Below are 27,398 nucleotides of genomic sequence, written 5' to 3' on the forward strand. Positions count from 1 at the left end.
TACAGTAATGACAGGGGTTTTCCACTAGTCCAGTCAAATACACTTATTGTGTCGTATTATAATTGAATGATGTCTTGCTGAAGCTTCTTTTGGCTTCTTCTTATTTGTATATTCTATTCTGTACATATTTGGGCGTGGTTAAGAACTTTCCATGTCAGCAAAGAAAAATATTTGAAAAAAATAAAAAACAAACAAACAACCCAAAAAACAAAAAAATAGTCAAGGAGACAATATTTTAGGGAGGAGCATGAAAGGGAGGGCGGCGGAGGGGGGGAATCTCAGATCATTTACCATGGTATATTAGTATTTTTCCCTAGTGAGGAGATAACATAAGCAAATGCTTTATTTATCATTGCCCCACATTGCTATTGTAACTTCTACTTTCTATGAACAGAAGAGGATTCTTTTGCTTTTTGTTCATTTTATAACATCATAGTCTTTTGTTTATTTAAAAAGACTACACAAGGTACTGACTAGTAAAATCAAACTATCTAATTCTACAATTGATTACAGTTGCCAAAGACATACCAAAGGAAAGAATTGGAGATGAAAACAGGAATAGTAAGAATCTTAACTGAGAAGGTCTTATCAATACAAGAGCAAGCCAAAATTTTGACACATAGAAGAGGGGCTGAGATGCATTATTTATCAGCAAAAGAAAGCTGTAAGTAGAAAACAAACAGGAATTCATCTAGAGGTTGACCACAAGAAAAAAAATGCTAATTGTAGTTCTGCAGGGCTTCCTAGTATAGAAGGTCTGAGGAATTATCTGAATGTGTGGTGGTGAAATAGTAATCCTTATAAATAGTTGGTGAAACAGGAGAGACAGGAATCACCTAAAAAAAAAAGAACATTCTCCTTGGCAGTAGGCTTTCTGAAGTGTTTCTGGCTTTGCATTTTATTTTGCTTACATAAAATTATGAAGCATTGCATTTCTTGTGCTACTGTGGCCTAGCTAGAAACGAAGTGAGGAGTGTAGCTTGAATTCAGAATAGGCTACAATTCAGAATTAAATTGTAATATAACTCAATTGAAATTATTAAAACTGAATTTAATGAAAATTAATTGAAGTCTAGTTGAATTAAAATTGTATATGAATTAAATATGGGTGTTTTCTTTCTGTATTTGCACCTAAAAAGGTAGATTTATACGTAATTCTTTCCCATTTCAAAAAACAAGTTGATTTTTACATCAGTGGCACAGATGCAGACTTAACATAAGGAAGTGCTGCTAAAAGACTTTGTATCCATTTCCTTCACTTTACCCTGTATTTATAAACAAGGACTTCTGATAGCCCAGCCGTTTGTGCTATTCTCTTGCAATAGGTAGCAAAACCTTCTTAAGAGTCCCAAGTTCTGCCATCTTAGATGTATTATTTCTGCTGAAATGTGTAAAATACCTCTGTAAGAGGGTATATTTTTTAAAACTCAAAAATCTTGCACTGAAAGGATATTTTCTGTATCAATGAAAAAAAATGTCCACACATTAAACAGTTACATTGCCAGAGAATTTGAATCCAATCAGCATAGATGGTATTTAGGCAAATAGTTCAAACCAGATAATTCTAGACAAATATTATCGTGTGTGTATTTGGGAGGAGGTAATGTATACATGTGCGTAAATCTTTCTACAAATATGCAAAGCAAAGGATTATGGAGACTTTCAAAAAGTGCTTTGGGTGGAAAAGGTTGTTTCTTTTGCAGTGTGAGTAATATCAGTTTCAAAGACAGTCTCTCACCTGTCTGCTATTGAGCTAATGCAACCTTTCATTGCTGCGCATCTCACAATGCTAACCTCCTGTCCATCCCAAAACACTCAATATTACCACTCTGGGAGCCTGTATGTCATGTTAAGCACCTTGAAAAGGGCATGCCTTAGGAAAGTCTCAGGTGTAGCAAGTAAAGCATCACTACAGTTGTCACTTCAGCTCAGCATGAACATTTAGATCCACATCCTCAGAATAAAATATTGTACGGCTGTGACTTTTCTACAGCTTGTCTTAAAATCTTGAGTCGCTATCTTCTCTTTACCTACACCTCCTGTGTTCAACACACACAAAAGCGTATCAAGGTTACTACTTTTGTGTAAGAAAAAAGAATCCCACAGCATTTCTTTTTAATAACTGTTCAGCTACAAAATTTTATTGGTATCCTTCTATGTTCCCTCTAGAGGATGTAATGCACAAAAGCATTGCCACGGAACATATAAAATTACAAATGAAATTTATTGTAAAAAGTAGAATGTCTTCTAGACTGGGGTCAGTATTTATTTCATTCATAAACCAAAACTGCAGGTATAATATATTCATTGTCAGCAAGTTCATGTGTGTAAATTGCCATCCAACAGTATTGACTGATATAAGACAGATATTGAAAAGACAATTTAAATTTACTCTTCCAAACATAAACTGTTCCACAAAAGCACTGTAAAAACTCCTTCAAGGTTTTGTGTTGTGCTTCACATTTATGGTTAACTACATAATTTGGTTGTGTCATAATCCACTGTGTTTGGCAATTTGGCATTAAAGGCCTGCAAAGCAGATTGAATCCTCACCACTTCACTGGTAGACAGTTTGAGTCTATGACGGAGCAAGCAAGAGAAGAGGTCTAGACGACGTTGACCAGGCGGAGAGAGTTTATTTACACGATCCCGTATCTCTAACAACTGCAAAAGTGCTGAGTCCTGCGATCCCTGAGTGTAGGGGTAGTCCAGCTGCAAAATCAAGTCTCGAATTGCTTCTGGGTCGAAATGCATGCTGTAGCCAAACACTTGGATGTTATTAATTTTCATGTAGCCCAGATTTCTTGAGGGATCAATAAATTCCAGGGGTTCATAGTAGATGCTCTCGTTGCCATTTGGACCGTTTGACTTTATTCGACTCCTCAAATAGATGTGTACAGTTTCAAAAAATGTCTTCCACTTGTTGCCCAGAGTCAGCGTCCAGTTATAACACTGAAGGGGTAAGTCCAGTTTAGTCCGCTCCCAGTCTGGGAAATTATTTTCATTCACAGGCATAAACCAGCTCTCAGAGTGGCTGCCCCCAAAAGGGTTGACGTAAACAGCAAGAACGGGCTCTAAGGTGCTGTTTTTAGTTAGGCAAATTTGAAGAGAGAGGCCCAGTATCATATGGACCAGGCTAGACTTGTACTTGTTACTCTTAAGAGTAAGGAGCATCCGCTTGCGCCAAGAAGGATCAAACCAGCTGTTAAGGCGCATGTCGTTGCTGATGAAAATGGCGTGGACCTCAATTCTCCGGTCTGTCTTCTGCAATAAATACTTCATTTCCAGGTCCTGAAGGTCAGTCTCGAACCCAATGTAGTGCTCTGTTGATTCTGCCACTTCAGGCTTGCAGAGCCCTTGGCTCAGCATGTAGCCCGCGTTGCAGCTCCCGCAGCGGGTGCGATTGTCAGGAGCACAGCTCAAGCACGCAGAGCCATCTCCAACTGTGCAGGGAAGGAAACCATTGCAGGCAACTTGGTCATTAGGGCAGGTGCATGTGTGAGTCTCTTCTGAGAAGCTTCCTAGGAGGCCATTTTCATTGCAGTAGAGAAAGGACTGGATGCGGTTGAGCCAATAGTTGGAAGATCTGCAACGTTAAAATAATGTATTTTAACACAAAGAGAGACCTGCACACAGTAAATACAACCTTGTTATTTTTTATCGGAAAGAGAAAAATAAAGCTGGTTTTAGTAGCATATTAAGGCACTAAAGTCAGATGACAGCATCTGCTGTCAGATAAATACATGTATAAATTGCCTTTTAACAATGCAAAATCACAAAAGAGAAGTTTCCTTATAAACAAACAGGCAGAACAGGAACATTTGGTTTGTGTGTTTGCTCTCTCTGCATCTCAGTCAAGGAAGGCTGACAAAGAGCCATTTTTCTGTAACTGTCTTCAGATTAACATCCTATGCAGTTGAGATTATTTTTCCTCTTGCTGGAGCTGCTTTGATTTATAGACAGTGAGCCAAAATGCTTTTTCTGGAATAGCAAATAGGACCCTGCACCCCACTAAAATAGATTCAGTCTTAATTCTTCAGATGACTTCCAGCACAACAACGTCTCTACAGGAAGCCATGCATGAGCATGCTGTGTTTACTTTTCATCTTTGGAGATGAAATTAAAAGATCACTTTAATGTTTTTCTTGTCATGTCATTTTGGTTTCACTAGAAGCAACAGTTAATGTCCTACATCACACTGGGAAAACAGATACTGAAACCAACAGTTTAGGCTGATGAGGCACAGTTGCTCGAAGAAAGACGATGGGAACAAGGGAGTTACATGCAGATAGTCAAGAGAAAAATTATCTTCTTTCTTTGTCTGTATTTTTCAGTTCTTATTAATGCTAGCAATGCACGGTTTAAAGAACTTATTTTGGCTGCTGCATAGTCAGCCCTATTGTTGCCATGTGAATGACGCTGGTTGTGCGGGTTTTTTCCCTTTTCATTGCAATGTTTCAAAGAGAAAATGCAAGAGCCTCATTTACTGCTGACTTACTTTTAAAGTCACATCTGAATTTGTCTCAAGCATCAAATAGTTCAGAAATTTTAATTTTTTGTTGCTTTTTTTTCTGACTATAAAATAAATGCTACAACTAAAAATCTATGGCATCTCAAAGTCTGATTTTTTAGAAACATGAAAATAAAAATCAGTAAAATTACATTATTGTACACTCTGGTGACTTTGATTAATCTTTTTTTTTTTTCCTTCCTATTGTCTTTTCTTGGTTGAGGGTGGGCATTATGGTTGTTTTGGTTTTTTTTTTTTTTTTTTTAATAGACATATAGTCTATTAGTATTTTCTAGAAGTAAATATAATAACATCCATGACATGAATGCCTAAACACCATTCTTCTTTGTGCTTATTGGAAATCAGCACTAAGCAAAAATATTTTGGCAAGTTCATTCCTTCATTTCCTGATTAAAAATCATAATATCCATTCTACAAGCAAGGTCAATGTCACAATATCAAAGTTACTCCAAAACTGAGTAGAACATTAAAGCTATTGCTGTCCCAGGTAGAATGGAAAGTTTTTGTATACTTTGTCTGGGTTGTTTGACAGCAATCTGTATCTACTGAACTTGCCTGGCAGCTCACAAGAACTGCAGTTCAGGTGTGTTATGACCCTGTTTCCCATTACGGGATGAACTTTGCAGCCAGGCGATGTCTCACATGGTCTATCTTACTGCTACCAGCCCTACGATGCATCACGGCAATCAAAACTGAGAAGATCCTTGTCCAAAGGAGCGAAACTAACCTTTCAAAGGTCTCTTGTTATAGTTTTTTCCTAACTCTTTATGGTTCTGTGCTTATTTAAGAACTGATACTGAGTTCCAAAAGCTGCTGGATGTAAGATATAAAAGTCTGGATTTTTTTTACTTTCCTGTAGAAATTTGGGTTATGCCATTTGCTTCACAATAGCCTTCATAAAGTTGTTACCTTGTTTTGATTTGTTACCTTGGACAGATAACTGGGCAGATTTCAAGAATAAGTCATTTGCTTTTTAATCTCCAAGTTTTCTGCTTGAACTGTTGCTACCAGTCGGTACCACATGACTACTGAATCATTCAACAGCTGATGATGATCAGGTTTGTAAATGTAAATTTTAGCATCCTTTTTCACTTCTCTCTCACACAGAAGTCCACGCCTTTGAAAAGTTTTGTTATATGGAGTACATTTCCAGAAAATGTCATTTGGCATAGACCAACTCTGAGTTTACAGCTGTGGTTTTGAATTCATCTCAGTAGAGAATAAACATTTGAAGACTTACTGTAAAGATTTTCTGTGTATCACAGAGTGTCAGCTCACACAAAACATCAACCGTGCTACGTAGTTTCTAGCATCCAAGGATATGTTTGCATGATATATTCTACTCAGAAGAAAGCTAACTGTGCCTGAACTCCAAAGCCAAACAGAGCCACATAACTGCTAGTTTTTCAGCAGAAATTAGTAGCCTGGATTTGGCATTGTGCGAGTATGGACCAGAAATGTTTGTATGGCTTGGAGGTTAAGCATCTATCCTGGCTTGGAGCTCAGGCAGTGAGCTGTACTGGATCTGGCTGAGATGGAGCTAATGTTCCCCATAGCTGCTGTGCTGTGTACTGGTAGCCAGCAAGGTGTTGGTAACACACCAGTGAGCAGTGCTGGCACAGCACCAAGGGTGTCTCTCCCCACCAGCAGGCTGAAGATCTTGGGAGGGGACACGGCCAGGACAGCTGACCCACACTGACCAAAGGGTATTCCATACCATACGGTGTCTGCTCAGCAATAAAAGCTGAGAGAAAGGAGGAGGAAGTGGGAGCATTCGTTATTTATGACAATTGTCTTCCAGAGCAACCGCTTCCTGGGAAGTGGTTGGACATCACCTGCTGATGGGAAGTAGAGATTAAATTTTTTGGTTTGCCTTTGCTTCCATGCATGGTCTTTTGCTTTTGCTTTATTAAACTGACTTTATCTTGAGTCAAAAGTTCTTTTCCATCTTATTTTTCTCCCATCCCTGTCCTGATCAGGAGGGCAGCAATAGAGTGGCTTGGTGGGCACCTGACATCCAGCCAAGGTCAACCCACCACAACTACACACCTTTTTTTTTGGAGCCTAGTTTTGGATACTTTCTGATAGATTTTAATGACATAATTTTTGAATATTGCTTTATTGAGGTGTATTGGGTGTCACTGGCAAGGTTTTGACAGCAGGGGGGCAGGCACAGGAGAGCCTTCTGTGAGAAGAGGCCAGGGGCTGCCGCATACTGGACAACAGCTGGTTCCAGACAGTTCCATCTGGTTCCAGTCAGCTGTTCTTATCTCAACTCACAAGCTTTTTTATCTTATTTCTTTCTCCCCTCCAGCCGAAGAGGGTGAGTGAGAGCAGCTGGGTGGGCATCTGGCAACCAGCCTAAGTTAATCGACCCCATAAGGTAAGGGAGATAATTTGCAGCTTTAAATTGATCCATGCTATGTTTCATCTACTTTTTGTTCCTCCTAGGTCTAGTGGAAGGGATTACAGATTTTTTTATATATATTATATTACTACTTATTATTCTGCTTATTATTTGTCATTGAAATAAGTCAAAGGAATGCAAGGTGCACCAGGCAAAGACAGAAAGGGAGACTGTGGCTTTACTGCAGATTGATGAAGAGAAAGGAACTAGGAAAGTAGGGAAGCAATTCTCTTGGTCCATGGAGGTGATGGAAAGAGAGACCTGCTGAGGAAGATGTCACTGTTGGTAGAGGAGAATTTTCTATTGTTGGAATAAGCCTATCTAAACCAGAAAAATTAATTTACTGGCAAAGGTTGATTTTGTTTGGTTATTCAATGTTCCAGCCACACAGTCTTTTAAATATTTTTTTTTTCCTTATTAGTGATCTAATCTACTGTTTCCATTATTACGAGAAGCAAGATCTTTAATGTCACTTTTTGTTCTTTTTATTTTTAATGAGACTACCTTTCTTCTTTTTTTTGTTAAGGGATAGAAGAAGCAGTCTAAAAATCTGCATGAAATTACATAGCTGCACAATTACATAAGTTTATAACTTAGTATTTAGCTTATTAAAACAACTATATCTTTGATCATTAGAGGTTGCAAGGGGACCAAGACCCTTAGAGGGAAGGAAGTTTTCTCCTTATTGCAAATAAAGTTCAAAACAATAACGTTCTAATACTTTTTACCTTATTTGGATTTTTTTAACCTGGTTTTAACCAGAGAGCTTTCAAGAAGTTCTACTTATACGTGTTTGTCATTGAACAGTTTACAAACATAAATGCTTTTTTAAATAATAAAATCAATTGCGATAACTGTGGGGTTTTTTAAAAGTTGTCATTAAGCAATACTGTTACTCTTCATAAATTTATTGCTTTCACTCAAGTAAATTAAGTAAACTAAGTGAAAGTACGTAAAATGTCAGTAATACCTACTTTATTTAAGCCACTCATCCTTAATTAGATAAATTCAAACTGGATTGTCATTCCGAAAGATTTCCTTTTCTCCTAGCAATAAAAGATCATTTAAAATTCTGGACCCTTCAGTCAAGGGGAAAGGCTTGGTTAGAAGCAGATGCCTCCCGCAGGTCAACACCTGGCAGAACAGCTGGAGCAGTCAGATAGGCAGGGCTTAGGCTTTTACAGCCACTGGATCCTCCTTGAGGATGGATGGCAGCAGGGGAGAGACAGGATCTAACTGAAAATATCGGGTGACATCTTAGGCAACAAACTTGCTGACCTTGAGAGAAGGGCTTCAAGCAATGTTACCTTGGGGCTGGAGTCAAAATGGGGTCTAGGGAAAAAAGTCATGTGGGAAAAACACTCCCAACAGAAAGCAGTACTACTAGGGACCCATCTCAGGTGCCTAGGCACAGATGCAAACAGTGTGGGAAACAGGCAGCAGACGTGCACACAGTTACAATGCTGTGACTTCATTGGGAACACAGAGATGTGGTGGGATTGTCCTGCGGTGCTTGTGATGGATGAGTAGAGACTCTTTAATGAGAAGAGGTGGGCAGAGGGAATAGCTGCACTCCATAGAAAAGAGTAATTTGAACTAAAACGTTGCTGTTGAATGAGCAATGAACTAGTCAGGATGTTAAGGGGTTGAATCAGACAAGAGGCCAGCAATAGGGAGACTGTGGTCAGAATCTGCAACAGACCAGGAGATCAAGAAAAGGAAGTGGATGAAGCCTCCCTTAACCAACCGGAGGAAGCAACATGACCACAGTTCTCAACCTTCATGGGGGACTTAAAAAATCCCAGCAGAGACGGTGGGGGGGCGGGTAACACGACAGGACATGAACAAGCTAGGAGAATCTGCAGGATGGTCAAATCAAAAATCCCAAAGGAATTGAGGAAGGTAAGTAACAGAATGGTTATCCTGGTCTTCAGGAAAGCAGCCTTTGTCTTGTTCAGGAAATTAGTAGGTTGTGTACCAGGTGAGGCTGCCCTGAAAGGTAAAACAGCCGAGGTGATGTGGTTGGTCTTCAAGAATGATGTCTTTAGCACAGTAGTCCATTTGGATGTGCAGAAGTTGAGCAGACACAGCAGGAGGCAGACTTGGATACACAGGAAACTCCTGTCTGAGCTCAAATACCTGGAAGTCTACCTAAGTTGAAAGTTGGGATAGGCTACTTGGGAGAACTACAGAAACATGGCCTGGATATGCAGTGATTAAATTACATTACATTTCAAAACTCAGCATGTTTTGAAATGAGTGAGTAATGTGAGTGACAATAAGAAGGATGTTACATGTATGTTTTCAGCAAGAGTTAGGCTGAGGAAAATAGAGACCTGCAGCTGAAGGAGAAAGGAGACCTGGCAAGAGAAATGATTAATGTATTTAGTGTCTTCTTTGCTTTGCTCATATCTAACAAGATCTATTCTAAGGCAGAGAAATACAAAATCTTGCACCTGGAACCAGAAGAACCCTTGGCACCTGTTCAGGTTGGGTATACTGCCTAGAAAACAGCTTTACAGGAAAGCACCTGAGATTCTAGCAGTATGAGGCTAACAACTGAACATGAGCTAGGACTACTGTCTTACGGCAAAGAAGATAAATTGCATTAGTAGACCCAACAGGTCAAGGGCAGCAAATATTCCCCCATGTTTGGTACTTGCAAAATGGCATCTGGGACATTGCGTCTGGATTTAAATCATCTGTACAAGAGCAGTATCAACAGACTGGAGCAAGTGCAGTGAAGGGCCACCAAGATGTTCACCAGGCTGGAGCACATAACATGAGGAGACCCTGAAGGAACTGGATTTGTTTAGACTGAGGAACATAACACTAAAGGAGGATCTAAATGCTGACTCCAAATACCTTCTAGAAGGATGGGCCCAGACGCTTCTGCAAGGTGCACAATGAAAGGACAAGAAACACTATGAAAGAGGAGTAGCAAAGCAATTTTGATTAGAGAAAAGGAAAAAAAATCTTCATTGTGAGAATGGTCAAACACTATAAGAAGTTGATGAGTGAGAACTGGAATCATTGGAGGTGTTAAAAACTTGGTGATCCTGACCAGACTTTGAAGGTGACTCTGGTTTGGGCAGATGACTTGCAAAGGTCCATTACAATCTAAATTATTCTATGATTTTATGATTTTGTTTTCATTTTACTCGTATGTGGAATTTTTAAATCACAAACAATATTATTAGTATCATTAAAATCAGTACATAACTATACTGCCTTAGAGACTTTTATATACTTCTACAACTTCATAATTCATGTGCTGCCCTCCCTCAGTGCCTATTGCCAGTAGAAGTACGGTGGATCTCTAATACCTAGGGGAGAAAAAGAACCTCTCTTCTGGATAATGTATCAGCCATCCAAGATTTTGCTACTTTTCCTGAGCTCGTTATACAAGACCAACCCAGGCCAATGAAGACCATTGAGCTGTATAATATCCTCCACAAGGACCTCACCACAGGTTGATAGGAAACTTCACACAAATGACTGACATTCTAATTCAGTAATTACTCCTATATTATTCCATGTAGTTCTGAAAATATCATTAAAATGAAAAAATATTCATGGAAAGTTAAAACATTAGTTAACTGTCTTTTGGGATTTTAAAGGGATCCAGTTTTATTTTTTGTCTCTCAGATAATTTTGCCATTGCCTCCAGACAATGGCAGAGTGTGGGAACATTTTTGAAGCTCAGTGCCCTTAGCATGAGACAAACAAAATCCCACTTTTCTTCCAGGTAATTATTTTTTTCACATAAGATTCAGCCAATGTCAGTTATTGCTTGATGCCATCCATTAGATTTCCTTTTTCTATTACATTAGGTCTAATTTATTCTTTAATTTGCTAAGTTAGTTGGCTGAACTAGTGCTTGGTTGTCTATGTACTCTATGCAAACTTGAGTATACCACTGCTAATTCCTTTCGTATTATTCACCATTTGATATAATCATCATTTGACATATTCAAGATCCACTGCTTAGTCTGATGCCAGAAAGAAAAATGCTTAATTAACTCTGTCATAGGACTTAACTGTATTTTCCCACTATTTAATTTTTTTCAAAGTTGGCTTGATATGTGAAGTCTACAAAAGTCATTAAGAAAAACTGTGTACTTTGATAGGGACAGAATCTCTAACTTTAAGCTCCTCAAGTGAGGATTAAAGTTAATAAGAAGCTTTGCTCAAAATTTAGTATACTTTTATTCTTCTCTTCAGGTGTAATCAACTCTTTGTACTTCATTTCTCACCACATTGTTCTGTACACATTTCCAGTGTTCTTTTACCTTAAATCAATTTTATTTAATCATTTATATTCTCATTGTGTTAATGGGGGACTAGTGACAAAGGCTGCTTATCTTGAGCAGTTGCTTCTTGTTTATAGAAGTTAATAAATAAATAAAGACAATTAGCTTCTGCGGGAAGGTTGAAAGAGCTCTCCAATTATTCTTTTAATGACACTGCAAACATTACTGTTTGATTTGGAAAATTATATTTACTGGCCTCATGTGTTACTTTTCCAAACATTGAGATATAAAACTTCTGAATTTGAAAACAGGAAAAATCTTCCTAGCTACTTCAAAGAGCTTCAAATCAAAATGAATTGCCTGAAATATCTGTGCCTTCATCATTATGCAAAATTATGTGATAAGCTATAATCAAAAGCTACTTTTGGTGAATCATACACTTGAAATCAAAACTTTACGTTACAAATAAAGTAATATTTAATTTAATGAAATAAAATACTTGGTAAGTATAGGATACTTCTTATAATTATTATATAATTTTATAATTAATTACAGGTCTCTGGAAATTCTTTAGAACGTTTTTAAGACTTCTTTTGTTTATTAACATAGAGTCATTGAAATTAACCTTTCAAAAGAAGCACAAAGTTATCCAAAAAGTGCTAAGTCCAGGATGGAATTTCTATGGAAACCCCAATATTCTTGACTGTCCTGTTAGGTGAATAGCTGTTGTTTTTATAGGAAATAGACCATGAAGCCTCTGCTCTGACTTATGCAGAGTGGAACACCAAGCCAGATAACCCATACAAATCACACTCCTACCCTAGTTAAGACCCCTAAACTGGCTTTCCACTATTTTGAGGTTTCAATCTCAGCTTTAACTGCAAAGAGTTTCTAGTCACGTGGACCATGTCTCTTGTGCGGATGAACATGTCCCTCCATCCCTATTTCATTTGTTTGATCATATACATCAATATGAATATACTTAGTTGTGTGTGACAATATTCCACAAATTTTCTCATTTCTTAAAATTTACTGGAAAACAGATTGTTCATTAATTATGATTTAATAACAGCTTCAGCTCCACCTTCTTACATTCAACCCTTACATTCCACAATACTGCAAGAAGATGAGTCTGCTGTTGCTGGATGATGAGACTCTTTTGCGGGTGAACCTTCTGTTGCATAGGCTGCACTAAGCAGTTGACTACCGTGCTTTCAGCTATAATACTTACAGGGTAAAGAAAGCCTGCCATATAATCTCACATTTACACAATCATGATAAAAAATAGTGTAACCCTGTGGAAGTTAATGTATCAGTTAACAACAGCCAAGTTTCTGATGAAAGTCGTCTTAATGAGAAATATAAATCTTAAATGTTTTGGTGGGTGAAATAATTCTACATGAAGTTGCATTGCATTACCTCTTTATGAAATGCTCTCCAATTCTTATTTCTAAAGTGTATTTAAAATGTTTTACAATCTTTTTTGTTGTTGTTGTTATGAAATAACTTTACTCACAAAAAATATTAATTTATTTGAACAATAGAAGTTGCAAATTTAATCCAAAACATGTGTTTACTCTTGTTCAATACACTGTAACATTAAATGTAAGAACAAAGCAGTATGGTCACCCTATATAATAGCTGCAGAAAGTATTTAATCATGATATGACACTTTTACCTCCTTCTCTGCCTCACTAAGTGCTTAACATCTGTTGTACATCAGATGGCTCAGTAGCAGATGATGAGTACTCAGCGAGGCAGATGCTAAGTAAAAAAATGAAGACAATTTAACAAGAGGTGTATAGGCAGTAAAATACCCATTACCTATTTTTCCCTCCTTTGGAGGTTGAGTCCACTATAAATCTCTAAGACAGCAACATCAACACCAAATGCACTTACAGGTATCTCTAAAATGTCCTACTCCTGATCTTGTGGGATCACCTCTTGGGAAGGACAAACAAGACTCAAAGTACTTTGTTTCTGTGTTGTGATTCATAAGAAGAACATTAATTACTACTAAATTTTATAATGATCTTTATGTGAATACACTTTTCATCTGGGAATCAGGGTAAAACTACTGTACAGTCACCAGAAAGCCAGTGAGCGATTAGAAGAATTAATACTTTTAGTTTATTCAGCCTCACAAAATTAAAGCAGTGCTATAACCATCACACGAATAAACATGCCTGAAATTATTTTAGTGTGGCTCATGTTACAGGTGTGTCAGTGAGGCTCTCAATGACAGCTGCAAATCCGACTCAAAAAGATGACAAACAGGAGCGGTGCAGCTGTTCTACGTTCACATCTCACAATTTCACAGCTGACTCCAGCCATGCCAGGTACTTTAAAGCTGATCTGAACGTCTGAGGTGGCTGTGTGGCCCATGGTGACACCAAGGCAAGCATACTGTGGGGTAGAGAAGGAGTATGGTACTTTTCTAAATGTATATAAAGGAAAGAAAAGCCTCTGCCTGGAGGGATGACTTTGCTAAAAATCCCCTGTTAGCATACACAGAAAGGGTATTAATTAACTATGAATTTTTTATGGAAGGGTTGTTTCCATATGCTAAAATTGCTTCCAGTATAGAAGTGGACGAGGAAACTAAAGAAATCTAGGTTGGTATGAGCTGTGGTGGCTATACTACAGGAAAGGGATTGGATGAATCAGGAGATCGATGCTGGGATTAATAACGATCTAAACTGAATCTATGCTGATTTATGGAAGTAAAATTAATCTCCTCTGTTAATTACACTTAAGAAGAATCTTTGCAGATCCTCCAGCCCTTGTGCTGCCATTCTGCAGCTGTGTCCCACCCCCCGCACCATTCTTAAGGCTGGTGGTCTACATTTTGAAACCAATAATGCATGTCACTTAAATTCCAGATAGTCTTTGCATTATGAGAAGCGGAGGAATTAAGCCCCTAACTTAAATTATATAAAACAATCACACCTCATAGAACAAAACTGCCATGATACATGCTGCAAGCGCACACTGCTGGCTCATGTTGAGCTTCTCATCAACCAACACCCCCAAGTCCTTCTCCTCAGGGCTGCTCTCAATCCCTTCATCCCCCAGCCTGTACTGATATTCGGTGTTACCCTGATTGTTTCTCCGCACTATTGCTAGCCTTTCCCTCTCAGCTGGATTTATTAGCTTTGAAACAATTTCACATTAATATAGCTTGGGCAATGGCCGCTTGAAGCTCTTTGCTCTGTGTTCAACTGCCCATAAGGTACGTGTAAGAATGAATGAACTGAAGGGAAGGAACACTGGTTTAGAAAAAGAAGAAAAAATTAGATAGGATTTTGAAATTAAAATATCTTGCACTGAATAATGTAAGACTGAAGTGTAAAAATAGATAATTTAGGAGTGTCTTTGGATCATTAAAATAAATATAACTATGAAGCAATCGTAGTATAGTTATGAGAACAGGACTTCATCAGAGTGCTTCTATATGTTGGCATGAACCTAATTTGAATTCTTAATCTGTAGGAGGAACTGAGCAAGTAGGGGCTGGCTGCGAAGATCAACTGGATTCCCTTGTCTACAGACATCCTGAGGCCAAATGCACAAGTTCAAAGACAGTCTCAGATGTAGGTATGAACTGCATTTGCAACAATAACAAAATGTACTAGCAGCTGTACTTTGCAGGGGAAATTCTAGAATTAATATAAAAAGCAGACTTGATTGAAAGGTCTTCATATGTAATGCAGCAGATCACAAAAACTATTGAAAAATGCGTACAGATTACTGTGTGTTTTCGTGTTGTACTTAGGATAGGAGGAAACAGCATCCACGTTCTTGGAGTATTTTATTCAAAACAGGAGTAAAATAGAAAGTTCAGACACTGAAGTTAATTTCTGAGCTGAAAGTTTTAAAATATTTTGTAGTATAATTAAAAATCATATGAAAACATCATTGATAGGGTGGCTCTAAACTATACTGAAAATGAAAAAAACCAACCCCACAAACCCAACAAAAAACAAAACCAAACAAAAAACCACAAAACTGTGCTGACAAAAGCATCCAAAGTTTTAACTGTGCTGAAGGGTAAATCTGGATATGGACAGAGATTTGGTGACAGAAAAATCAGACATCAATTGTCTGGAATTAAACCTCATTACTACAGGTAAAATCATAACCTCATTGACAGCCAGTAGCAGAAAGGCCAGTTCCATAATAACATCTGTGAAACTGGTACAATAGCAATATAGTTTCCTATTTTCCTACTGGTTTTGAGACAGGACCTCTATTCCTATTTTAGGCATTCTTATTTCCAGATACAAATAACTGAAATTAAACAAAAAAACCCAAAAAAAGTCTGTTTATGTTCCTGCAAAATTTGTTACAGCTATAATTATGGAGGTAGAGAAAATCTGGATTCTATTTCTGGCTCCTTCACCATCTTTCTGTATGACCATGACTATGGACAAGCCACTTGCCCTTTTCCTTTGAAAATTATCTTAATTTTTTCCCACTGTTAGCCTATTTGCATTATAAATTTAGTTGCTTCTAGATGCTACTCTAATATAAACAGCAATAATCTGTTATTTTCTTCTACTGTGTAGAATCAGAAGTATTACACCAAAGCCAGAATGCCCCAGTAAAGAGTAATGGTTTTAATTAAAGAATACAAAACTCAGTTCTGTATTCATACCTTACTTACCATGATATTAAAAAAATAAAAAATATTCTGAGCTCAGTATGCTTTTTTATCTCATGTTATAATAACTGAAAATAACTTAAAATAAATATAATTTTGAGAAAACCCTTAAAGTTTTAATATAGGCACAAAACACTTTACAGAAGAGAGGTTTGTTTTTCTGCCATGATATGTTTGAATAGATTGTAATGACACCCTTAAATTTCTGAAGGAAAATTAAAGGCTGTCTAGAAAAGTTATATCATGCTGTTTTAAAAAAAAAACCAGCGTGGATTTCACTTACTAATGTATAATTCTTGTAATAAGATGTCACTTGTGTAATGGTCATAAATATGGAAAGTATTAATATAAATGACCACATGTATATAATATAAATTAGGAGACAGTATAGTAATAATGCTTATAAGCAAATATCAAGTAATTGCATCTCTTCTGACATTTTTGTCTTCTTTAAACAAACAAACACACAACCTGAAAAGCAATGTATAAGTTGACAGAAAGGTTGATATTAGGTTAAAAAAAAAAAACAAAAACAAACAAACAAAAAAAACCAACAAAAAAAAAAACCCTGCACATTGATCTGCAAAAAAGGAAAATTAGTATAGATAAGTGAGGGTGAGGAACCAAAGTCCCACCTTAGGAAGCTATGCAAATTTCTTTTGGAATATATACAAAGATAAAGTGATTTGCCTTATAGAACTATTTGTCCCCCACCAAGTCTTCAATGATTGCTGAGAAAAAAAAATCTACATATGCAATTCAGAATAATAATCCTTCTTGCACATTGCTGAAAGCTTTGTAGTTTCCACTCATCCACATAAGTAGCTCACTCCCGTGAGAATAACCCACAGGAGCCACAAGCTGTTGTGATGTCAGCAGCAGAAGCCAGGATATGTAACACCGCTTGCGAACCCCTCCGACTTTCCTCTGGCAGAACCACGTGAAAATATCTAACAGTGTTATGTACCGCCACTGGCGTTGCTTTGGAGTTCATGAACTCCTGTACAATACGTTGTAACTCTGTCAAAATCTCAAAGTTGTTGGGAGATGTCAGATATATCACTGGACTTTGCTCCAGATGCTGGAGTTTGGCAGTGGGACAGTGCGCGAATCCCCTCCCCCTGAGAAGAGTGTGCGAAGGGCAGTCAGCGATAGATCATACCCTGAAGAGGTGACAACTCTTCTTGCAGAGAAGGAACATATTCTGATACACTATTTATCTAGATATTCAATCTCATTCTATTGAGTTGATCCCCTCCTTGTTATTATGTGGGGTTTTATGCCATAACACTGAAGGGTAGAAAGAAAATCTCCCCATGCCAAATGGTTTTCTTAATACCTTGTGATTTTTATTTAAGGGAGTATAGTTAAAAAAAGAAAAAAAGAAAAAAACCCCACATTTTAGTCCCTTTTAAATTCATCCTTAGTGAAACTAACATTGGAAAGAATTAATTTAAGGAGCCTGTCTTTCACAAAGAATTTCTGAAAGTCAACATTAATAACCAAAAATGGATTGAAGCAGGCAAGATTTCCTTGTAGGGAAAAATAAAAATCTGTTAAAGAATATATTCTTCTGACAAACGACATATAACATTTCAGAGCCTACAACAGCATATGGTTTAAGACATACTTAGCATTCTTAACACAGTTATTTTAAATATCTTTGATTATAAGCACTGTGGGATACTAAAGGCTCTAGAGGAACTCTATCATTAACAAGGTCTCTAGTATGTTTTCTATATATATCTATGTGTATATATAAGCACACACTCCTCCTTAATACCCTAGGCACCCTCTGAAAGATTTATCTGTCCTTTCCAGAAAGGCCAGATGTTCTCAGCTGGAGAAAGAATGAAAGAAAGGGGGAAAAAAAAAAAAAAGAAGCTACAAAAATCCCCTGAAAAAAGCCCTTCCAAACCCAGTCTCAGGGGCTTGAACCAAGGAAACAAGGGTCATGATGGCGTTAGGGGAATGGTGATGATTCTAATTAATGGAAATGAATGGTAAAGTGAGATAAATTTGAATTTTTTTACTGGAGACAGAGAAATGAGAATAGGTTTCCCACATACAAGAAGCAGTGTAAGACTGACTTAAAAAAAAACAAAAAAAAAAAAGACCTATGCTGAATCATTGTGGTGTAACTTGCCAGTCACAACCCAAAACTTCAGACGCTTATGTCTAGCTGTTAAAATGTACATCTGTCAAATGGGGTTTCTGATATGAAATTTGTATTGGAACGCAAGCAGGCTGCTTATTTCTGGGGAGTTACCTGAAGGGAGATTGATGCACAAGCTGCAGAAATATACACCGCTATCCTCACTTATTACAGAATGAAATGCCATGTACAGCAACTTGCTGTCTTTTGCTTGATGTATTTGGATGTCATATGTATTCATCCTGGAACCTATATATAAAATAAATAACTCTTTTTTTTTTTTACCTCGTACAAAATTGTACAACTCTAGTAGTTCAATACCTTTGCACTTTTAACTACTTTGCTCAGAAAGTATGGTTAAATTTTAAGACTGTGAATCAGGTCATGAAACATGAAGAATTTCATAGAGATAGTTTTTAAATAGTTAATTACTAGTGTAACATCACTACCAAGATGTCCCAAAAAGGATTCCATCCATTTTTCTCAAAACTCTGTAAATGTTATTGTACTTTGTATTGTATTTATAATAAAAGTGACAGCAGAATAATCTTGAAGACATTGTCCATACAGAAAATGCCAATTGCCTCAACCGTCTTGAAGAGTTTTCAGTCAAAGTGCAAAACAGACAAAAGGAATAGAAATGGGATGTGGGATGTGCTCACACAGGTTTTAGAGATGTTTTGAGGGGGTGGTGACTGGAGGTGGATAACTGCAGAGCCACTAGCTAAAGTACAAGCCAGGATCTTTAATATTCCCTCTTTCCTGCGGAGGATTGCCTACTGCGCACGGTGAATACCTCTGAATAACAAGGAACAGCCACAAAAATAGCCCTAATGTCCTCAGGCAATCATATCATCCATTATTTTTCCTGTTTATCCAACACACAATCCATCTACGTGGGTTTTGGAGGTATCTTTTACATGCGTTTTGGTGGATAAGGTGACTTAGCATTTACGTTAAAGGAGGATTTACAGGGACAGAGAGATCTTGGGGGGATCTTTTCCAGTCTGCTTACTGTGGCACTTCCATTCAATGCATTAATGCCTTTTCCCTCATCTCTAGCTGCCACCATTTTGTGGTGCTTTTGATTGACAGCAAAGGCAAGCAGGCTTGTCATGGGGAAAGTAAGCAGGGCTCCAACACAAACACTCTCACCTTGATGAGTAATTACATTGCCTGTGCAACACAATCAGTCTCTGCTGGCAAACGGACTGAGAAGCCCAAATCCACACATAATCCAGTGTTTTTCACAAGGCTGCTTACAGCTAGAATTGACATTACCAGAAAGTTAAAGAAAAATTGACCCTGCTCAAATGTTGCTTGTTTGTTTGATTTTGAAGTTAACCCTCAACAGCCAAACTCTCATTCACAGAAAAGCAAACTGTATGTGATATAAGGAGTGCAAATTAATGTTAGCTTTATATCTGGCAGGAGTTTTACAATCACCGCCACTTATTGCAATATAGTTCTGTCAAACATTATTATTATCTGAATGCTTATTACTCTCTTAATCTATTTAATTTACCTCACTATGGACTTGCTCCAAAAAAAATTGATGGTGTCAGTAAAAAGGACCTTTTTAGCTTCAGAGCATTCATGATCAACTACTTACATAGTCCTAATATTTTTAATACCAGCCTGTAACCCTGTGAGAAACCACATGCCAGCTAGAAGCTGCACCTCAGTGATATAATTTTAAAAATATTTAAGAAGAATATCATCTGTCCTTGCAAACAGTAGCATTTTGCAAATCATCCTTATTTATGCAAATATAACTTGACTGAATTCTTTTAATACTATCTAGCAGTTCCCACTGGCTGTTTTTAGTTTCCAAGGAAACCACGTCAATTATTATTTTTCATATATTTCATTATTTTTTCACATAGGACTGAATTGCTGCATAGACTACCTGTCCACATATGGATACTTGAACTCTTAAATGAAATATCTACACCCTTAGCTCCAGAAATAAAGCATTTGTTGGGTACTATAGGACCATTTAATTTCCCAGGATCAAACAATTGAAGTGGGTGAGAAAACTTGAAACTTCAAGTGCCATGGCATAATCTCTAATGCATCCTACTATATCCTGCAGGTTGAGGATCGCAACAATTTCCCAACTTCTATATGAAGAAGATATTAGGGTAAAAGTACCCATTATAAATAGAAGAGGAAAGGGTTATTCATCTCAGTTGCTGTGGGAGAAAGCCTTGTTTGCTTGCCAAGGGGGTTATTGCTTTTGGTACATACTGATCTGCAATTTGATTGATTCTTTCTACTGACATTACTTAAAATTTCTTACTGAAGTTGAGCATGACTGTCAAGGAGGATGTTTTATAGACCCTTTAGATTTTGAACTCTTTAATATAGTTTATATTTTAGTCTTTTACCATGTGCACCACGAATAAATGACTATGATTTTAGCCAACTTGTATTCGGCTAAAGCATGTAAAACACAAACCCACTAGAACGAGTTTAAAAGCAACGTCTGTAATGCCAAGACATAATCTCCCACCCCCAAATCAAGGTACTTATCCTTCAGGTAATCCTGAAGTCATGTATTGTTCTCAAGTACATGAACAGAAGGCAGAAAGCAGTATGACTGAGTGCCAACAGGGTGCCTCGGGTAGCTAATTCGTGTGCCCTTTGCTGAAGCACGAAGCACGACTTAGAGTCGGGGAACTCCAGTTTAGGAACAGAGCCACTGGACTTTAGACAAAATGGAATCAAGGTGAAGAACAGATGAACAAAAAAAACAGAATCCCTCTGCAGAAGTCTAGCTTAAGCAGCATTGCATCAAAAAGAAAAAAATCATCTTCTCTCAACTCTCATACTCTTCTGCTGAAAATTACCATTTTGTAATGTTGGAAAGCATTTTTTTATTTTCTTCTTGACTACTTTTAAATTTCTGTTTGTTTTTCATTTATGTATGATTTCTTTGGAGTACAGAGTTACAATATCTTATATAAACACAGTGATAATTATGAACACTTCACACATAACATCCTCTAAATATCAGTGGGACGTTGATTATCAAGATGGTCCACAAACTTTTTTTTCTAGGAAAATTTGGCAAATATCGAGGAAAATATATCACTTACATTGTGCTGAGAAAGACCTTATTCTAGTTCTAGACCCAGAGCAGTTATGGAATAGCTTTCTTATTTGGGGAAAGGTGGAAGCAGTGTGTTGTCCTCACATCAGATAGAGATGAATAAAATATTATTTTTTTCTTCTTTTGCCCATGACTAGTTCAGATATTGAACATAGCTGCAATTCTTTTTCTCCTTGAGCAGAGAATTTTCTCAGAAATAATTGATGGATAATATTTTTTGCCCCCAAAGTGTACTCTACCAAGGACAAAGAGACCCAAAGCTACTTCTAAGGGTCATATGAAGTCATATCACAGTGAACTCAGAACTATCACTGCATTACATCTTTCATCCCCTTTCCTCATCAAACACCAACCTTAAAGCAAAACAGCAACAATAACAGCCATAAAAAAACCCCAAAGCAAACCAAACCAAAACAAAAACAAAAAAACCCCAAACCAACCAAACAAAAAACACGCCCAACCCAAAAAACACAAGAAAATAAAGCATCCAAAGTTTAGAAGTGCAAACATTTGGGGTGGGCCCCTAAACCTAGAATGTATTGTATGCATCCACTGGGAGTCATCTTTTATTTATTTTTCTTTTCCTGCAACCAGTTCTTCATTCATTTGCACTGAAAATAGCTCATGAATTTCCCTTATCTCACTCTGTTTTATAGAGAATTTCAGACCATTCTAGTCTGCATTGAGCCATGTTGAATATATTAGTCATCTGTATAATAAGTTTGGAGAACCTTTGGTACAACAGTGATTGAGCTCAGCTGTGGAAATATGCAGCTTCTCTACTCAGAATCCACGACAATGTAAGTGATTTGTGAAGATGATGTTTCAGACACTACTCGTCATTCTCCTGTTTTGCTACTAGAGTTGTGTAGGCTCTGAGCAGTGAATCTAATTTAGTGCATGAGCAGCACCTGTTGTGTCCAGCATGACAATAACTTGCAAATACTTTTTTAGATGAACATGCATACTACATTTACAGGCTCAGGAAGCCCTTTCCAATTAAAAACAGATTGTCCTTAATAGAATCTATAAATGTGAACTAGAGTATCTGTTCTATTTTCTTTTGCAAGTTTTTTTCCTTTGTAACAAGTTTACCCCAACTGTTTTCTGCTTTATTGTCCTGATAAGACAGCAAATTCCATTTCCTGCCATCTGTTGCTAAATTTGTAATTTTCCACAAGATCACTATGTATATAAAGTATTTTTTTTTCTGTTTGTTACTTTAGAGAACTTACTATAGATAAAGTGACTGATCCGCTTTTGACTTGGGAAACACTACCCTGATGGTCTGATTAAAAAAAAAAAAAAAAAAAAAAAAAAAGGATTCTGCTCCTACATCATCTACATTGTGAGGGGATTTGTTCGTTAGAAAAAAAATTATTCCCAATTTCATCTGTGTCTTCAAACTTACTATTTCTTTTGAGATGTTATAATTTCTAAAGCTTGGGTTTTATTTGACTTAAAAGTGGTCTATTGCATTTCCTATTAATTGCTTATGCATCTGTTTTTGACAGACCATTCCTTTAAATATCCAAGAATCTGTAGAGATAAAGATAATTTTGCTGCAGCACTGTTATAGTTAGTATGTACCCAAGTGTAGGTATGATTTCTGTTTCTGTTTTCTTTTATTCCTAAATCTCCACATAAATGCTTGTCAAACTTAAACCTCCTTGATGCTCTTTGGATGCTGAAAAAGATCGTATGAAAATCTGTCCGTGTGGATGGTACTGATAATTAAGAGGTCTCAAAGGAAAAGGAGAAGCAGTGAATAGATATTCTGCTTCATAAATAATTCAAAGGCAAGGGAGTTTTAGGAAGAAAATCATGGTCATATAAGAACATAGAGAAGTTCTCAAAGATGCAAGCACAAATCTAAATAGGACATGAGATACTTATTAAGAAAAGATCCTCACAGTTTTGTTTCTGGTGCTGGGACTTCTGAAAACCTCATTGCCATTTAAGTTTTCTCATTTGGGACTCCAAAAGAACCAGTCTCATTTGTTTTGTTTTCATATTGCATGTTTTCCACTTGCATTCTGAAGAAAACAAAGCCTACTTAGCAGTATTGTCTATCTGTCCTGTCTACCATTCCTTCACTATTTCTCTCCACAAGTTTTGGAAGTGTTTTGTTTTACAAAATTTGACAAAGTGGCAGAAATATCCAAAACATTGTTCCTCCATGTTTTAGGAAAACAAGAAGATAACCCAGAGGATGGAGATCCTATTCAATTGCAGTGCAAGCCCAGATATTCCATGAATTCACATGGGAATTCAACAATGAAAGGCTGATTTATAGGGAAACAGGGCTTACTAGTTTCAGCGCTTACAGAACTATTTTCTTTTTGAATCATCTTTTTTTTAGGCAACAACTGCTTAAAAAATATGATTCCTGAAGAAGAAGGAAAAAAAAAAAAAAAAAAAAAGGAACAGTCTGATAGATGCCTGATGTATTTTAAATTGCCTTTTTGTAAAAGTCACAGCTTTAACAGATCTTCTATGAACACTGAAGTCAGTCAAAAGCCGAAACCAGTCTCTCTGAAGTCATTAAGATATATCACCTTTCTCCCGGGTTAACGTGTTTATGACAAATGAAAAATGACCACAGGAAAACACTACTTATTGCTCATGTCAGTAGCTTGCTTGTTCTTCAATATAGTGTAACCAACATATGGTATATTCAGAAATCCACCAGTACCGTGCACATCTATTTGTCACAGGGTGCCAGGGTGACAGTCACACTCACAACTATAGTCAATACACAAAGCTGAACCATTTCAAGGGGCACGGTCTTTAAGGATATCCTTGTTTTCATAGTCATAGACGGTTCTCTAAAGCAGCATGTCAGAGTTTGAGCAACCGAAGTGAAAACTATTATTTAGACATATTTTTAAAAGCATAAACAAGAAGACTAATTTTGAACCATATAACACAATTTCTTCATATGTGTTTACATTATTTATCATGAAGATGGTTTTGCTAAGCTTTGTATAATTGCATTATTCCTACTTGTTGTGAGGCAAAGTGCTATGTTACCTATTACTCTTCATTTCTTTCTGAACTGCTGAAATATTTCTTATAAAACTTAAGTTTCTCCTGGCAGGATCTGTCCTTGTAAGAAATTGAGGAACACAAAAGTGACACTGCAGTAATATGTTGAAAATACTAACAGTCTTTGGTGTTTAGCTCTAGTTTAAGTACACAGTCATTGCCTCACAAAGGTAACAATACCGTATGCTTACAAATAAATATCTGAAGAAAGTTAATTTTCTATAGAAAATTACAGGTTTTAAAATATATTTAACATTTTCTCTTATTCATTTGCTGAAAGCTTAACATATCCATGAAAAATTAAAAATTATTACAGGAAAGTAGTATCTGAGCCTATGTCAATAGTTTGTTTGGTCTTTAACCTACACACTGAAGAACATAGAGTTTAGAAATGTGCATTTAATTAGTATTATTCTTCTATTAAAAAGGAAAAAAAGAAGACATGAAATCCTAAATTTTACTTTATTTATTGTTAATTTTTTTTGTACCTGTATCTGTTTGATACCTGCCAGAATGAGACCAAGTTGTTCTGTAGATCAATATGACTGATCCTGCAGAAATCAAACTGAATCTTTTTCACTATGGATACCGATAAAATCAATGAAAATAAAGTGTTAATATTTCATAAATGTTAAACTTATACTGTCTTACAAATAACAGAAAAAAGGAATGGGAAGGAACCTAAGCAATAAGATATTTCTCCTCTTGTGACTCAACTGGTCATAAATCAAACATCTTTGTTAAAAAGGCTATTAATCAAGGAAAATTTCACTTGTTATAAAAAGTATTTTAATTTGGATAGTCATTATAAAGGAGAACTTTTTCTCTTATGTCGTGAGATCAGTGGGTATCTTCCAGCTGATGCCAGCAGCCCATTAAGTGAACTTCCTTTCTGAGCGAGATTTCACATGACACATAGCAGCAACTCTAATTCCAGCTGAGTTTCAGCAGAATGTAGATGGTTGCAAATTTTTGTCTTGTAATTAGTGGGCAATAATAACTGTAAGTCAAGTACTCTTTTTATTCAGACTTGTTATTACACCATGACCTCTCTAACGCTGTTCAGGTTATTCAAGTGCTTGTGTACAGGTCCCACCATGGATGCTGCGGCCAATACCACAGACACTCTGGGGCATCTCTTCAGGCTCAGACATGACACTGAAAGAATACATGCTTAAGCCTTGAAAGTACATAGTCACTTTCTTCACACTATAGTCCTGGCTTTGCAGCTGATCCCTTCACTGTGAAGTACAGGAACAACGGTGATGCTGGGGCTCGGAGCATCGGTGCCCAGCAGTCAGCCGCCAGCCTTGGCACACCCTTAACCTCTCCTCAGTCCACCTGAGCCATGGAAGTTAAGCAAATATTCTGTTCAGGTAGTCCCTTGCTCAACCAAATCTTTACATCTCTTCCAATATTTGTATAATGACCCCAATGTCCCCTAAACACCCTTCCCATGTTTTATACTCTTCATCCTCCTTGAAGGGTGAATTCCACAGAGGAAGACTGAGTTTCTATGCAGTATATTTCCTTGTGTAGGAACATGGGAGCTGTTAAGACTCCAATCATCATGTAACTATTCAGAAGTGCTATGCTACAATAATCTACTTTTATGAGAGTTTGGAAGGTGAATATAAAATAACATAATCCCCAGCTGTGCTGTTATGTGTAAAGCCATCCCATTAATCATACTCAGTTTTACTTTACAGCCTAAAAGTATGCAAAGTGTTACTGCTATTCAGGTGCCTTAATACTGGCAGTTGCACACCCTAACTGCATTTTAAAAGCTATCTTCTCAAGAAATTAAGCACTCAATCTTTTCCTTTCCTCCAGTGGAAATGTTAATTCAGCACCTTCTGATGTCAACAACATATGCAGAACAGCCCAGAAATCTATGCAAGCAAATGAAACCTCAGAAATATACCAGCTTCTCTACCTGAATATAAAGTGTTAACCACTTTTTTAAAAAAAGTTCAATGATTCTGTTTCTTTACAGATTATCTGAACTGATTTAGCATCTGTATTTTTCCATGAGGGTACTGGGCACAAATAACAGTAAGTGTTTTAACTACAGCATTGCGGGGAGAGGGGATGAGATTATCTGGAGTTCAAAAGAATGAATCCATGCTAGTCTGATATTACCAATAAAGAAATTAAAATCTTATTAATGTCTGGGGGAGCTTGCAGACATAAGAGTGCAAACAAGTAAATACTCGGAACTGCTCACTTCTTTCCTGGAGCTGATAGCATTGATGCGATGTTGGATTTGAATTGTGATTAAGCAACTGAGTTCAGATCTAAAAAGGAATATGTAATAAGGTCAGGAAGAGAGGAAACTACTGTAACTAGTTACTACTTTTTATCTGATAGATAGAAACTCCAATTTTCCTCATCAAGGCAATACCTCAGATCAGAACCAAGGAAATGCTGTGAATAGAGCCTTTTCTTCCAAAGCATAGAAAGTGCTATGACTCAAAGGGATTATTCTGTGATGTATCCTCTTAAAACAAAGCTTCTCAGAGTGCAAAAGCAGAATCCACAAGTCAGGTCAGTTTTATAAAATTCCTGGGGGTGGATTTAAGAAACCTTTTTTTTTTTTTTAATGAGGTAAAGTTTTGTGCATATTAACTTGTACGCACAAGGAGTTTCTATTTGGTAATTCTGAAGGAAAGTTTTACAGTTTTGTTGAAGACAGAGTTCTGCAATTGTTCTCCTTAAGTTGATTCATTAAATTTCTGTAAATGTATGAATATGATTTTGTGTGTCTAGAGTTGTATATTTTATATCGATGATTAGGGATTGTGATCTTCAAACATTGCAATTTATTTCTACTTATGTTCAATATCAAGGCTGGACATTTAAACTAGGATTACATAAAAATTAAGTGAATTTTACACACACCAAATATTGGTTCCACATTACTATCACCTTCACACACAGGGTGGGAAGGATATACCGAATGCTCTCGTAAACTTCAAAGGCGAAATAGATTGAAAGAGGTTTTTTGTAAAATACATTTGCAAGTTTGGGTGAGATGTGTGATCCCTTGGACTGTGAGACCTGCATTGTCATCAATTTCACAACTGCATGGCACCATTCATCCGAACTTGTCTATGGAGCTCTATTACCAGACGACTCTCTGCCATTCAGCAAAAAGAAGAAACAGGCTCTGGAATCATTATTTGCCAAGATTCACAGGTGTCTCCTGTAGAAAACTTCTTTATAA

General features: G+C 36.9%; 1 protein-coding gene across 2 annotated transcripts in view; it reads right to left on the reverse strand.

Annotated features, from left to right (window-relative positions):
* Nucleotides 1–410: 410 nt before the first annotated feature.
* BRINP3 (BMP/retinoic acid inducible neural specific 3) overlaps nt 411–27,398 on the reverse strand; it is a 223,917-nt gene continuing 196,929 nt past the window's right edge. Inside the window, exon 8 of one of the 2 annotated variants that reach the window (XM_075760566.1) lies at nt 411–3,586. In XM_075760566.1, the coding sequence (XP_075616681.1) occupies nt 2,470–3,586 (1,117 nt within the window). In that variant the 3' untranslated portion in view covers nt 411–2,469. The remainder of the gene's footprint in view (nt 3,587–27,398) is intronic. The other variant, XM_075760567.1, reaches the window with a different exon arrangement.

This window comes from Balearica regulorum, chromosome 8, assembly GCF_011004875.1.
Source record: "Balearica regulorum gibbericeps isolate bBalReg1 chromosome 8, bBalReg1.pri, whole genome shotgun sequence".
Classification (NCBI taxonomy): domain Eukaryota; kingdom Metazoa; phylum Chordata; class Aves; order Gruiformes; family Gruidae; genus Balearica; species Balearica regulorum.